The sequence below is a fragment of the Mus caroli genome, chromosome 11 (genome assembly GCF_900094665.2).
Source record: "Mus caroli chromosome 11, CAROLI_EIJ_v1.1, whole genome shotgun sequence".
Classification (NCBI taxonomy): Eukaryota; Metazoa; Chordata; class Mammalia; order Rodentia; family Muridae; genus Mus; species Mus caroli.
In genome coordinates, this window is record NC_034580.1 from 109,353,662 (window position 1) to 109,367,808 (window position 14,147).

At 50.3% G+C, this 14,147-nt stretch overlaps 1 protein-coding gene across 8 annotated transcripts in view; it reads right to left on the reverse strand.

Moving 5' to 3' along the window:
- The window catches only part of Slc39a11 (solute carrier family 39 member 11), a 405,882-nt gene that overhangs the window by 266,328 nt on the left and 125,407 nt on the right, over positions 1–14,147 (reverse strand). For all 8 annotated transcript variants that reach the window (XM_029484199.1, XM_029484197.1, XM_029484198.1 and 5 more), the window contains one exon: positions 12,530–12,688. In XM_029484199.1, coding sequence (XP_029340059.1) covers positions 12,530–12,688 — 159 coding nt within the window. The remainder of the gene's footprint in view (positions 1–12,529; positions 12,689–14,147) is intronic.

Here is a 14,147-nt window from a genome sequence, read left to right on the forward strand (position 1 = left end):
ATGTTTAATTATCTGAGCCTTGTGTTTAGAGTGCTAAGAAAGTGGTCAATTGAAAAGGGCATAGACACATTGCCTCATGTTATTCAGCTTAAGTGAAAGGAAGGGTTTTTATAAAGATCTCAAGGTCCCTGCTCACTCCTCACCCATCAAACACTTCCTGAAGGTCTGTTATATAACGGGCTCTTTGCTAACCAGGACCCCGCAGAGAACAAGACAGGCCTGTGTCTTAGCGTCCACTGCCAACTTGCCAACCTGACGTAAACCTAACGTCACCAAGGAAGCAGGAACCTCCACTGAAGCGTCACCTCCATCATACTGGCCTGGAGCCAGGTCTGTGGGGCATTTTTTTTTCACATTGGAGAGGTCCAGGCCACTGAGGGAGGTGCCTAAGGAAGGTAGCTGAGCCAGCCAGTAAGCAGTGTTCCCCTGGTGGGTTTCGCTTCAAGTTCCTGCCTCGGTTTCCCTCGATGACTGCTTATAACCTGTAAACACCCTTTCCTGCCCACGTTGCTTTTGATCACTGTTTTAGCACAGCAACAGAGAACACAGGATGGTGTGTCTCCACCTTGCATGGGACACAAGCATCCAGGTCTTCACAAGAAGACAAGGGCCTAGAGTGGATCCTGTCACAGGCAAAGCTGAGAGCCTTCTGAGGAAGGAGCACAGAGCAAGCTGGAGGAAAACTGGAGAGAGTGTAATAGGCCCCAAAGGGGCAATGCTCTAGCCCCGTGGTTCCTAGCCTTCCTAATGCTGCAACCCTTTAATACAGTTCTTCATATTGTGGTGATCCCCAACCATAAATTATTTTCATTGCTACTTCATAGCTGTAATTTTGCTACTGTTGTGAGTCATAGTGTAAATACCTGATAATACAGGAGATCGGATCTGTGAATCCTGTGGGGGTAGAGACCCACAGGTTAAAAACTGCTGCTCTAGGCAAAGGAGCTAACTGGTGCAAAGCCTGGCAGACAGGAAGGACATCTAGTGCGCTGCTAAAGATGGTTAGCACAGGAAAGACCGTGGAGGGCATCAAGGGCCAGAGCATCGAGGGCTGACAAAGCCTGTCACCCAGGGCACCATGAGCCCTTGGACAGGTTTAAGGCAGACTCAAGATGGAACTCTCAGGCTGTGAATGATGCTACAGATTATAACCTGAAGCCAGAGATGATGGGTCCCTGGATAGTGGAGATGGAAGTACAGAGAGAAAGGATTAAGTGAGGTGTGCTCACACCAGGGGTCAGCAGCTGATTCTGCAAAGGGCCAGATAGGGAAATAGCTCTGCCCCCAACCACTGACCATCTGTATGTGAGGGTTCTGTATCTACAGTCAATCAACCACCGGTAGGGAAATATTCACAGGAGGGATGGCAGAGATGGCTGGGCGGCTCAGAGCGGTTACTGCAAAGCTGGTAGGGAGCATGTCTCCATTCCTGATACCCATGCAGGAGGTTGGCAACTCTCTACTGCCTGCCACTGCAACCCCAGGGAACCTGATGCTCTCTTCTGGCCCCTCTGATTACCTACACACACATTCACATAATTAAAAAAAAAGTTTTGAAAGTATATTCACAGGACAGGAGAGAAGGGTCTACAGGACTGTAATTCCAGCACATCTGAGGCTAAGGCAGGAGGATGAAGAGTTTGCAGTCAGCCTGGACTATATAGCCCAGAAAGAGGAAAGGGGTGAGGAGGGAGGGTTAGGGAGAGGGGATGGGGAAGGGAGATGCAGGGGTGAGAAGAGAAAAGTGGATGGTTCCCAGCCTGTGGGTCACAATCCCCACAGCGGTTGCATATCAGGTATCCTGTGAATCAGGTTTACATCATGATTCATAACAGCAGCAGAATCACAATTATAAAGTACCAATGAAAATAATTTTATGGTTGGAGACCACTGTCACATGAGAAACTATATTAAAGGGTCATGGTGCTAGGAAGGTTAACAACTGCTGTGGTGGAGGGAGGGGAGGTTGAAGAGAAAGGAAGAAGGGGGAGGGAGTCCAGAGTAGAAAAGGAGAGGAAAACAAGATGGGAGGGAGGGAAAGAGGGAGAAAGGAGGGAGGGAAGGAGGGAGGGAGGGAGAGAGGGAGAGAGGGAGGGAGGAAATAAGGAAGGAGAGAGAAAGGGGAAGATGGGGATGGAAGAGGAGAGACATTTGGAAGAGTTCCAGAGGGTTCCAGAACGTTCCAGTTCCAGCAAAGCTTGGCTATGTGGCTGATCAGTGAAGAGCTGTGTGGGATGATGCACAGCTCCTGCCAACCTACAGGCTCCTCCTCTTCTGCACTCTTGCCTCTCATCCTGTTCCCTTGTGTGGCTTGGCCCATAACACGCATCTGTATGGAGCACACAGAGGCTCCTCCTGTGATCCTCTTACACGGCACAGTCATAACTGACACACATTCACACTTCCAGTAGCATGTTTCCAGTAGCGTGCAGGTGAGTTAACGTTCCCAGGTTCTGTGTGGCTTCTCTGCAAACACTATGCCATTTTATATTGGTGAGGGGGTTCCTGGGACCCACTCCCCAGGGATGCTGAGTGAGCAAGTACACCGTCCCATCCCGTGAAGGTAGCTTTGGATGTCAAGTAAATGGGGGGATGGAGCTGATGTGGCCCTGGGTTGCATTTGACCAGTCCCTTCAGAATGACATCACAGGGTCAGAGGGTTGGGTGGCTGACTGGAACATAATGAAGGCAGCCCTGGGGGAGGTGGGGAAGGGGCATCTGACAGTGATGGGCAGGCCCCCTGGCTACAGGGCTTCATTCACCAGAGACGCTAAGTCTGACCACAGCCTTAAAGCGAACCCTTCTAGCACTGCCCTGTCTCCTTCACACAGTCCATGTGCACACACCACACAGATGGATGCCCTAATGCCCAGTGCTCCCGTGAGCTCGCTTCACCCATGCCAGCCTGCAGCTCACCCCTCACTTCATGCTCGGCAGACACAGAACCCTCTCAGGCCACCTCGCCTCACCCTCCTGCAGTCTCCGCCCCTGAGGAGATAGCATTATATCAGTGTGGCCTCTCAGGCACCTCTTCTTTCAGGAGGAACTGGCCAGTAAGCCTTGACCTGGCCTGGCGGACGATACGAGAGGCCTGTACCTCCAGTGCTATGGGAACACTAGTCTTCTCTCCTGGCAGATCTGTTCTTTTACAAATCTGCTGTTATGTGCTATGTGAGCAGCCAAGTGGGTGGACCAAAGCCGCCTTGGGAGCCTACATTGCCTCACTGAGTCCCAAAGGAGCTGGCCAGCTTTTGAGGCCCTGGTTCTACCCACTCTTAGCCACATATGGCTCTCTTCCTGGTGCATTCGTCTTCTGACTCTGGTCTGCATGCCAGCTCTGAACCAAACTGAGCCAGTCCCTTATGCCACCTACTCATACGTGAAATCTCCCCAGGCTGTGGATGGCCCTTACCAACAGTGTACGACTCTCCAGCCTGCATGCTGCCCAGAGAAGACATGTCCCATTCCCCATGTCCCATGAGGCTCTCCACCCACATCCACTGGCATCAGCCCACTCACACATCTAGTCTACCATCCAATGCCACCATCCAAGCTTCCAGTTGGTCCCTACGTATCTTGTCTCGCCCTTCTGAAGTATCCGTGTATCCACTGCCAGGTTAAGAGACAAAGATTGACCAGGTCACAACTATGCAGAAACCCAACTTTCCCTCGGCCCCCACACCCAGGAAACTGCTAGCACCTTGTGGGTGGTGTGAGTACTCTGTAGCTCAGAGCGCTTTAAAAGACACCAGGCTCAGGGAACAGTATTTCTACATCAGGAAGGCAGTTGCATGGAGAGAGAAAAATGCAAAAAGAGGCTACCTTCCCATCTCAAGACCATGTGTGTCCATCACTCTTCTCGTTGCTGTGGAAACATCAGACAAAAACCATCTGAGGAAGGGAAAGTTCCTTCTGGACTGTGCTTTGAGGACACAGCCCATCATGGCAGGCAAGGCACACCAGCAGGAGCGTGAGGCAGCTGGTCACATGGTGTCCACATTCAGGAAGCAGAGAGGGATGAGTGGTGGTGCTCCACTCACTCCCTTTGATTCCATCCTACCCCTCCCCTGTAGAATGAGTGCTCCGCCCACTCTTTCCCTTTGACTCTGTCCCGCCTCTCCCCAGCAGAATGAGGCCTTACACAGATAAGGTGGAACTTCCCACCTCAGCCAATCCAATCTAGAAGCTTCCTTGTAAAAGATACATAGGGATTCGTCTCCTTGGTGAGTCTAGACTGTCAAGTTGACAGTTGACAATTAATATGAACCATTACATCTCGGCATCACCAGCTGAGGTCCATGGGCCCAGGAGCCCATGGGGCACCTGGGCTCCATCCTTGCCCCCTATCAAGATGCTCATGACCTCAAGGTCATCACCTGCATCAGGAGTCAGTGATGACTATGCTGCCTCTATGCTGTCTTGGCGGTAAATAAATTAAGCAAGGCAAAATATCCAGTTGCTAAAATTGTTATATAAAGTTTATCAGACACAGCAAGTCTGTGGATTTCCTACCTCAGAATCCCCTGGGACACTTGGTAAAAACGCAGAGCCCTAGTTCCGCTCCAGCTCCCTGGATAGAGAGACTTTCGGGGAGGGAGAGCTTTGGGAAGCTGTTGTTTTAAAAAGCATGTTGTGTCTAATGTACACACAAGCTTTGGCATACAGAATCCCTCCAAGAGCACTTAATCCCGTGGTTGCCCAGAGGTGATTTTCTCAGAGTCTCCTTGAAACGGAGAGGCATCGGCAGCTGGGACAATGCTTCGGAACCCCTGAGCCGGAGCTAAACCTAGTCGCCTTCTCCGGAGTGACACCTTTGGCTGATTTTGTGAATCAGCCAGAGTCCCAGCTATGATCCAATTACCATGGTTCCTGCCATCCGAGGCAACACTCCATTAAACATCAGGATGGAGAGACTCAAGCTCCCCACTTGAGTGCCAGCTAATTAAAGTCTTTAAAGTATGCAGCTAGAACACAGCCAATATTCCAGAAACAGACACCGAACTGGGGATTTAAAAAGAGAGAGAGAGAGAAGATAAAGAAAGAAACTTTGGTTCAGAAACCTATATGGCTTTCTCTTCAAAATGACCTGAGGGCTGGGAGATGGGTCAATGGATAAAGTGCTGGCCGCACAAGCACAGCCTGAGTTGGAGCCCTAACAACAACACATCAAAGCCAGGCTCAACAACACATGCTTTTAATCCCAGCACTGGGGAGGTGGAGGCAGGAAAATCCTAGGGACCTGCTAGTCTAGCAGAATTGGTTCCGTGAGAGAGCCTGCCTAAAACAACAAGGTGAGCAGTGAAGACCCTCAAGGTCATCCGTCAGCCTCCACACACAGGCACACCCCATGTACTGTTACTGTACACACACACACACATCCATGCACCATTACTGCCCCCCCCCCACACACACACACACAATGATCTTACAATTAAGCCATTTGAGAGGCAAGGGGGCCCAGAGGGCAGAGAGAAAAGAAAGCCACGTCGAGGACAAGGTATCTGGCAGTGACTCTGATGCAGCGGTCCTGTTTAAGTTCACGGTGACTTTCTGTTTCAGGCTCTGCAGAACAACAGGTGAAAGCACACTCCAAGGGTTTCCAGGAACTGGTGAACGGGCTGCACCGGGTCATGATCCTCACAGAAGGTGAGATGCACAATTTCACATTTTCCATTAAAGGTGATGGACTGTTCAAAGCCAAAGCACTGGCGGTGTGCTAAATATTTCGGGAAACTCGGAGACGGAAAAAATGTGTGACAAAGCAATGTGATGGGCTGGGGGTGGGGGGGGAGACAGGGTGGGAGACGCCTGCCACTGGGTAGCTGTGAGACCTCATCGGAAACAGCCCGGTGGTAACTCTGATTCAGGATGCAGTGATCACTAGGCAACACGCAAACACAAGAGTGGATAGGTTTTTTTATTGGGGGGGGGGGGTCTCTGTATGTGGTGTGTGTGTGGTATGTCTGTTATATGTGTTGTGTATGTGTGGGTATATGTATGTGTTTCTGTGCATGTAGGTGTATGTGTGGTGTGTATGTATTATGGTGTTTGTATGGTAGTGTGTGTGTCGTTATGTGTGTGTGGTATGTCTGTGTGTGTGTGTTATGTCTGTGTGTGGTATTGAAGTGTGTATGTGTGCATGTGTGTGTGTGTTTGTGTGTGTGTGTATGTGTGTGGTATATCTGTATGTGTGTGTATGTGGTGTTTATATGGGGTGTATGCATCTGTGTGTTTGTCGTATGTCTCTGTGTGTTTATTATGCCTCTGTGTGGTATTTGTGTGTGTGTGTGTGTGTGTGTGTGTGTGTGTGTGTTTGTGTGTAGTATATATTTATGAGTATGGTGTATGTGTGGTATGTCTGTGTGTTTGTTATGTCTCTGTGTGTGTTATATTTGTGTGTGTGTGTATGCTTGTGTGTATGTGTGTATATATGTATGTATGTATGGTGAATAGTCATGAGGGGGTCATCCACCCATGCACAAGCACAGAGGCTGGAAGACTGCACCAGGTGTCATGCACTGACGCTTTCTGCCTTATTCCCTAGACAGGGTTTCTCACTCTACCTGAGCCAGGCTGACAAGCAGCAAGACTCAGGCATCCTCCTGTCTCCATCACTCACCCAGAGCACTAAGATTAGACATGTGTGCCAACCACAGTGTTTTTACATGGGTGCTGGGTATTCAAAAACTGATCCCCATGCTTGTCTGACAAGGGCTCTTTCTCAAGCCATCCCCACAGCCCCTGGAGACATATTATATATTCTTAAATTCAGTCAAGAAAATAGAATGAATGGGACACTACTCCCAGAAGCTGGCGGGACAGGAGCTCCAGAAGAACACTAGAAACAACAAAAACCGGAAGGAGTGTTCAGGAGGTAACGGTACGGCGTACGATGGGAGACATGAATGTGACACGACATTAACTAAAAAGGTCCTCATGAGAAAGTGAGCCCAGGGCTGGGAGAAGGCTCAGTAAACTGCGTGACAGCTTGAGCTTCATGGCCAGCAACCATGCAAAGGAACCAGGTGTGGCGGTGCACAGCTGTAGTCACAGCTCTGGGGAGCCAGGGACAGGAGGATCTCAGGGTACACTGGCCAGCCAGCCTAGCCAAACCTGTTAGCTTTAAGTTCGGTGAGAAGTATTATCTCCAAAAAAAAAAAAAAAAGAAAAAAGAAAGAAGAAAAAAGTAGAAAATAATTGTGAAAAACACCCAAGAGATTGACTTCTGGCCTCTACACACCATGCGCACATATATGCACACATGCAAACATGAATGTATACACACTAAAGTAAAAAAGGTAAGACCTAATTCTATTGTTTATTAAATGTAAAGACACATGAGTACACACTATGAGAGGACCAGCTGTTATTACTAGAACAAAATAGAGGTTAATAGAGAAAGCATCATCAACTTTACTCCTCTGGAAGTCTTCAGCTCTCTTCCCCCTGTCCAGAGAGGGCGGCCTACTCTCCAGAGAGCTGTCTATTCAGAGTTCTGCTCGGGAAATTTCACAAAGCACTCTTATGCCCAAAATACGCAAGAAGAAAATTCCTCCACTTTTTTTACAGCAGGTTTTAACAAACACATTATCTGTGTCATACCCACCCCCCAAAAAGACTTGCTGTGTTGAAGCAATGTCCAGTGTCACTGAGGCCTCTGGGGGTGATAAGGTTAGATGAGGCATGATTGAACTAGTGTATTGATGAGAAAAGTCCCCATCGGAGGCTCGCCATCTCTCTCTCTGCCTCAACTCGTGTACAGACACAATGGGAAGGCAGCCATCTGCAAACCGGGAAGATATGGCCCTCACCTGTAATCAAATCAGCCAGAGCCTTGAGACGGTGTGTTATTTAAGCATCCCTGACTGGTGTTTTGTTACGGCGGTGCGACCCAAAAGACAGCTGGGACACTCTTAGGTGTCGTCTGCTCTGCTGTCCCTCAGGATAGCGTGGTGAACCGATGAGTAATCTCCTCAAAGAGGCTGGTGTGGTACTGCGCTCGCTGCTCCAGATGATAGTGACAGCCCACGCTGTCTCGAGGAGCTCTGGGCAGCACACTGCTCTCAAGTCTGCCTCGGCCCCTGCAGCCAAAACCACTGCTGTACAAATCATGCCTGTGGCAGACACTGGCTACCTTCAGGCTTCTTCTTGGAACTTCCAGACATCAGGGCTGAACACCACCTTCTGCCAGAGGCTGCTTCTGTCGGCCTGTCCCTAGCCACTCTTCTGCACTATGGAGTCACTGCCATCCTGTTCAACACAAGGTCCTTAGTTCATGAGGCTGACGGGACGGGAGCCACCCTGAAGACACATGTTCATGAGTGTGCATGTGAGAGAGTGTGTGTGTGTGCCCGCACCTTCTGAACTGCACATATGCAAGTGTCAATGTGTGTAGAAATGCACCTACATTTCCACTGTTGACGACCACTTATGGGACCACATGCCTGATCTCACTTTGCTGATGATCAGCAGAGAGCAAGCCAGGAGTCCCTCAGTCGGTGAAGCTCTGTAAACAGGAAACCTTCCCTCATGTCCCCTAGGCAGGCCCCCCACGGTCACACACATGCTGTTTGTCCATGAAGAAGCTGGAGTGTTAATCAGAGTCTCGGATTCCTGAGCACAGCGTGGCCCTCAGGGAACCCCCACACAGCCACCAGCAGGTGTTTAGGGAAGAGATGTCCAGAGTGGGCTCTGCTTAAGAACACACTGTGCCTGCCCTGTGGCTTACGGCGGCATCCACAGGACAAGCTTCCTCTACCACAGCATCTCTCTAGTTTAGCCCTACAAGTATCAAGAGGAGACGTTTGCCCAGGGGATGGGGGGGGTGGATCCATGAGTAAAGTGCTTGCTGTGTTCAGACTGCTGGAGTAGGCTGGCCAGCCTGCCTGGCTGAATCGGTGAACCCCGGGACTCAGTTAAAGACCCTGTCTCAAAAGAACAAGGTCAACACCTAAAGTTGACCTCTGGCATCTATACACACTCACAGATATACACACACACACATACTCACTCTGTGTGTGTGTGTTTGTGTGTGTGTGAGACACTCTAGTCTGAAGTGTAGCTCACAGAGAGAGGCAGGACTACATATAGAGGCTAAAAGCAATGGGAAGTCTGACAGAGAGGACCAAGGTCTCGATTCTGCTGTAGCTCCAATCAGAACCCCCTCCCCCAAAGCACCAGCTTATTCATCCCTCCAACAGGTGACTAGAGCAGAACAGGGTTGGTTCCCTGTGGAGAACATCTATGAAGGACAGAGATGCATGTAAATGCCCCTCTGGTGGTCAAAGTTTGCCTCGTGCAGCAATGCCACTTCAGACATCGATCGTGTGTAGTTCCTGGAAGCAGCTCCTGCCCTCCAAAAACTGTCACCAGCCCGAGTGTGCTATGCCTGTCCCACACAGTTGCATTTTTATAAAGCTATCGCCCTGGCCAACACAGTGAGACCTGATAGATGCTGGGGACATAATTAAACCTGTGAGGAAGCTGGTGTCCCCTACTCCCGCCCGGAGCCTGCTTAGGAGGGACATACAGTTCTGCACACAGGAGAAAGCCACGGAGGGCCGGAGGGCCACAGGCGCCTGCTGCTTCCTCCCTCTCATGCAGCCTCTCTGAGATGTCAGACGCCAATAGGGAGGGGGTGGGGGAGAGCACGCTTCTCTGGGTAAGTGTGCCAAGATGGAGGCAAGCTGAGGAAAGCAGGCAGCACCAACACAGGCAGTGTTAGCATTTGTTTTTTTTTTTTTTTTTCAGAAAGCAGAAAACAAGATTCCATTCTGAGGCATCCATAGGCATACACGGGCATGAACAGGAAGAAGAGCCAGCCAACAGCGAGTGAAGGCTTTCCGGCCTCCTACCTCCCCCTGCTCCTCCAAGACCATTCATTGACTGCCTACTCTGACTCTGCAGTAAGGCTCAATGGATTAAAAACGGAAAAGGCCTCAAGTTAAACACCACCCCCCACCCAAACTCTCCCACAGCCTCAGAAGTGGTTGGCTCACAAATTCTAGGAGCAGTAAGCGTTCAGGGAATCAAGTCTGGCTGCCCCAGAAGGACCATACCCTCCCTGTCTGTGCCCAGTCGATATGGGATAGCCACGGGGATTCCGCTATCAAAACCCATTAATTGACATGCCACATGGCCCCTGTGGAAGGGCCAAGCTGCGGTCCTTTTCAGGTCTGGGAAGCAAATTGACAGAGACACGGGAAGGAAGGCTTTAGCCGGCCTTGGAGCGCAGGGCAGCAGGCTACTTCTGCGCACAACTCTGTGGCCATTTGTATTCAGAAGCTGGGGTAATCAGAAACAACAAAGCCTGCCTGTTTATGAGACTTTCTGAGACACGTTCCCCTTCTCACATTAACAGCGGCAATTAATTTCCTCTCCAATGTCCCAGATCAGATGTCTACTGAATCTTCTGCCAACAAGTGAGGTCTGGGCCCCGATGGTTAGGGCGCCTCTTTCTCAGCCCCTCCCCAACCCCATCCCACAGCATTTAGCATCCATCCACTCCGCAACAATTTCTGCTTTTCTGTATTATCTATCCAGAGCTTGCCCCCTGGGAGCATCTCTGTATCTAAAGCATATATTGTAAAACAAACACGAACCGAAGATTAACAATAACAACAAAGAAAGCACGAAGCACAGTACAAATTAGCCCGTGACTATGTACATTGCCCAGAGAAATCCCCTCTGCTCGGCCAGCTGGTCAAATACACCTGCCGCCAAGCCTGGTACCTCCACCATTCCCCTCTCTCCCAGGTCCCAGTAAGGAGGACCAATGATGACTGGAAGGGCCCTTAATGATGACCGGCTTAGGAGCCCTCATGGCCCCACTGAGAAAGCAGAATGGGGTCTAGCCAGGACTGTATAGAACAACTGAGCCACTTCAACCCCCTGCTCAGGAGCTGGGGCCACTGAGTAGGAAATCTTCCAGTAAGAAGTTTACACGTAGCTAGACCGTTTTAAGAGGAGAATCCACAGCACTCCCATGACAGGCTCTAAAAGCCACCGGCATGGACAGTTAGATCTGACAGCAAAGAAACCAAACATCCAGGGGACAGAAACAGACTCTGTCATTCAAGCTTCCAGTGGAAAGACAACAGCTGACAGATGGTGGCTCCTTAGGAAACTGTCACAGCCGACCCTGCGGCCATCGCATCCTCTGCCGGATCCAGGGAATGGGCTCGAGTGTGTGTGCCCTGCAAATGGTAAATTTTGCGGCAGGCAGCCCTGGGGCCCAGCAATCTCGGTTCCCAGAGGTCATCCTTTCTTCTCTCTGGTTGGTAATTTAAGGTGAGACAGGAGGAAGGGCTCAGACATGGCTGCACAGGCCTGAAATCCCAGCATTTGGGAGGTGAAGCGGGAAGATTGTAAGTTCAAGGCTAATCTGGTTTACATAAAAAGGCTAGAAGGAAGGAAGGAAGGAAGGAAGGAAGGAAGGAAGGAAGGAAGGAAGGAAGGAAGGAAGGAGAGAGAAAAAGGAAGGTGGGAGGGAAGGAAGGAGAAAGAGGAAGACAGGAAAGGAGGGAGGGAAGGAGACAGGGAGAGAGGGAGAAAGGGAGAATATGTCAGGGAGTGGGAATACAGGAAAAGCAGAGGGGGAGAGTACACACACAAGAGCCCTTTCGCCATGTCCTGGAGCACATATCCCCTGGCTCCCTACGATCTAGCAGAAAAACAATCTCATTTTCTTCATATACTTCTCCCCTTTCTGGGTGATCAGTGAATCCGGGCACCAACTCAGAGGTACTTCCGTCCACCTCTAAGACCCATGTGTGTGGTACGGGGACATGCCACACATCCCACCCTGTGGCTGACATCAACCCTTCTCTCCTCTGCAAGTAGCATGCACTGTGGTAACAAGTTTAGCCAAAGGCTTCCTCTGGCTGCTGTAGCACAGCCTGGCCTTGGCTCTCTGCTTGGCAAAGCAGCTCAGGCCAGAAAGTGATGTTCAAACCACCTGCCTGGTTCCCACCCAGAAGCTCAATAGCTCTGCTTCTCCCCAGCAGTGATGTTTTTGTTGCTGTTGGCATCTTACAGTCTCCAGATGGTAGGGAGGAAACCTGGAGCTGAGAGACACATGGTCATACATGTCAGAGGTGAACTCTGACCTCCCAGACCCCCCCTCCACCTGCCACTTCCCGTTAACATGTGACAAACTAGTAAAGGTCTTTCTATCCTTGGCTGTGTTGTCATCTCCCTGATGACTCCATCAGCTCTCCAGCTCTCCCTGAACCACGATCCTAAGCCTCCCCTCCCCCTAGTTCCGGTTGCTCTTATATAGGTGCTCTACATCGTCAGCTACAACTGACAGATCTGATGTTCAAAATCTGAAGTTAGCAAGATGTGAACTGTGAGGCATTCATTAGTCATGCCAATAGGCGAGTACTTTCTTGATGGAAGGAATCACCACTCACTCCCTCTGACGACCTGTCTGTTTAGAATGTGCCGACTACCTGAGTAGTCATACGAATGGATCCACCAAGGCAAACAGAAGCAAGTCTGCTGCGGGGAGTGGGATGACGATACTCACCAGGTGAGGCATCAGGAGGTCAGCCAGGTAGACAAAGGTGGCCCCCAGGGTGAAGCCAACAGCCACTGGGAAGAAGGCAAAGGCACCGAAACCTCCCGAGGATGTCGCCATCTCCACCGCTGGTGCGAGCAGCGACCAGTAGGAAGCCGCTAACATGACCTGGGGAAAGCACAGGGAGAAGCTAGTCATTAACCAACCATAAGGCTTTTTGGGGTAGGGGAACAACGCATAACTCCAAACCACAGAGGAAAACCAACCCATAAGGCTTTGAGGGTGGTGAGAGTCAACACATAAGGCCTACATTGTTCTCTATATCCTAAAATAAGCCGCACGATTTCACACTTGTAAGGCCTTTAACCTCAGGTGGTAGGTACCAGATCAATCAAACGACTACCCCCGGAGACTAGCAAAAGTTCCTCCCAGAATTCCTGTTCATGAACCTAACCTGACAAAGGCGAACCAACTGGCAAACAGACCATGCCTTTGTAAATATCCCTTCACCCGTGTCCCTGTAAGCGTGAAAACACATTGGGTCAACAACAAAGGCATGAAAGTAGAGGGGGTCTAGCTGAGACGAGGAAAGGCGTCAGTGGGAAAGGGAGGGGCGGAGAGAGGGGACAGGGAGCAAATATGATCAAGATACACCTTACATATATGTATGAAAATGTCATCATGAGATCCATTACTATGCTTAAGAAAATTATGCATGCTGATAAAAACACGTAAATTAAAGGAACCCAGTATGGGGCAGGGCAGAGTTGATCTGAGAGGACAGAGTCTCATTTGCTCCTGTGTAGGCTCTGACCCTGGAGTTCTTATCCAAACGTGATTTTTTTTTTGCACTCCACGGACAGGTGGCATTGCCAAAAGTCACCTTGTCACACTGAGGGTAGGGCAGGAGGCTACATCCCGTGATAAACATCCCCCAACTCACATCACAGCCCCTGACAACCAAGAGCCATGTGGCCCCAGATGAGCGTCCTAAGGCTGCTGGGAGATGCTCCCGAGACAAACTGCTCATAATTACATGGGCCTCACCACTAGAACACAGCTGATTATTATAGAGATCTTCTTGGTGTTGGGTGACATGTGTCTCCCTCCATTCGTGCCATCTTGCTCTTTCCCTGCTCTCTGGCACATCAACAATGGTGGGCCTCCCCCCTCGTATCATGTGACGGTGTTTGACACATCTGAGGATGTCAGTCCATCAGTGTCAGGTTGGTCTCTGCAGTGTCCTCATCTCTGAAACTGACTAGGGGAGCTAACAACGATCGATTAACAGCCATTTCTAGGCACCAAGGTTTGTATTTGATATCTTGCCCTCCCCACCCTGAGAGGCGGATGTTTTCTGTTGTTATTTTTGGGTAAAGGAACTGAATCGCAGGCTGGGAATATGGGCTCGACGAGTAAAGTATTTCCTAGGCCGGCAGGAGGACCTAAGTCAAATCCTCCCGAGTCCGTGTTTTAAAAGCTGACTGTGAGCGGGGCATGGTGGCGCACGCCTTTAATCCCAGCACTCCGGAGGCAGAGGCAGGCGGATTTCTGAGTTCGAGGCCAGCCTGGTCTACAAAGTGAGTGCCAGGACAGCCAGGGCTACACAGAGAAACCCTGTCTCGAA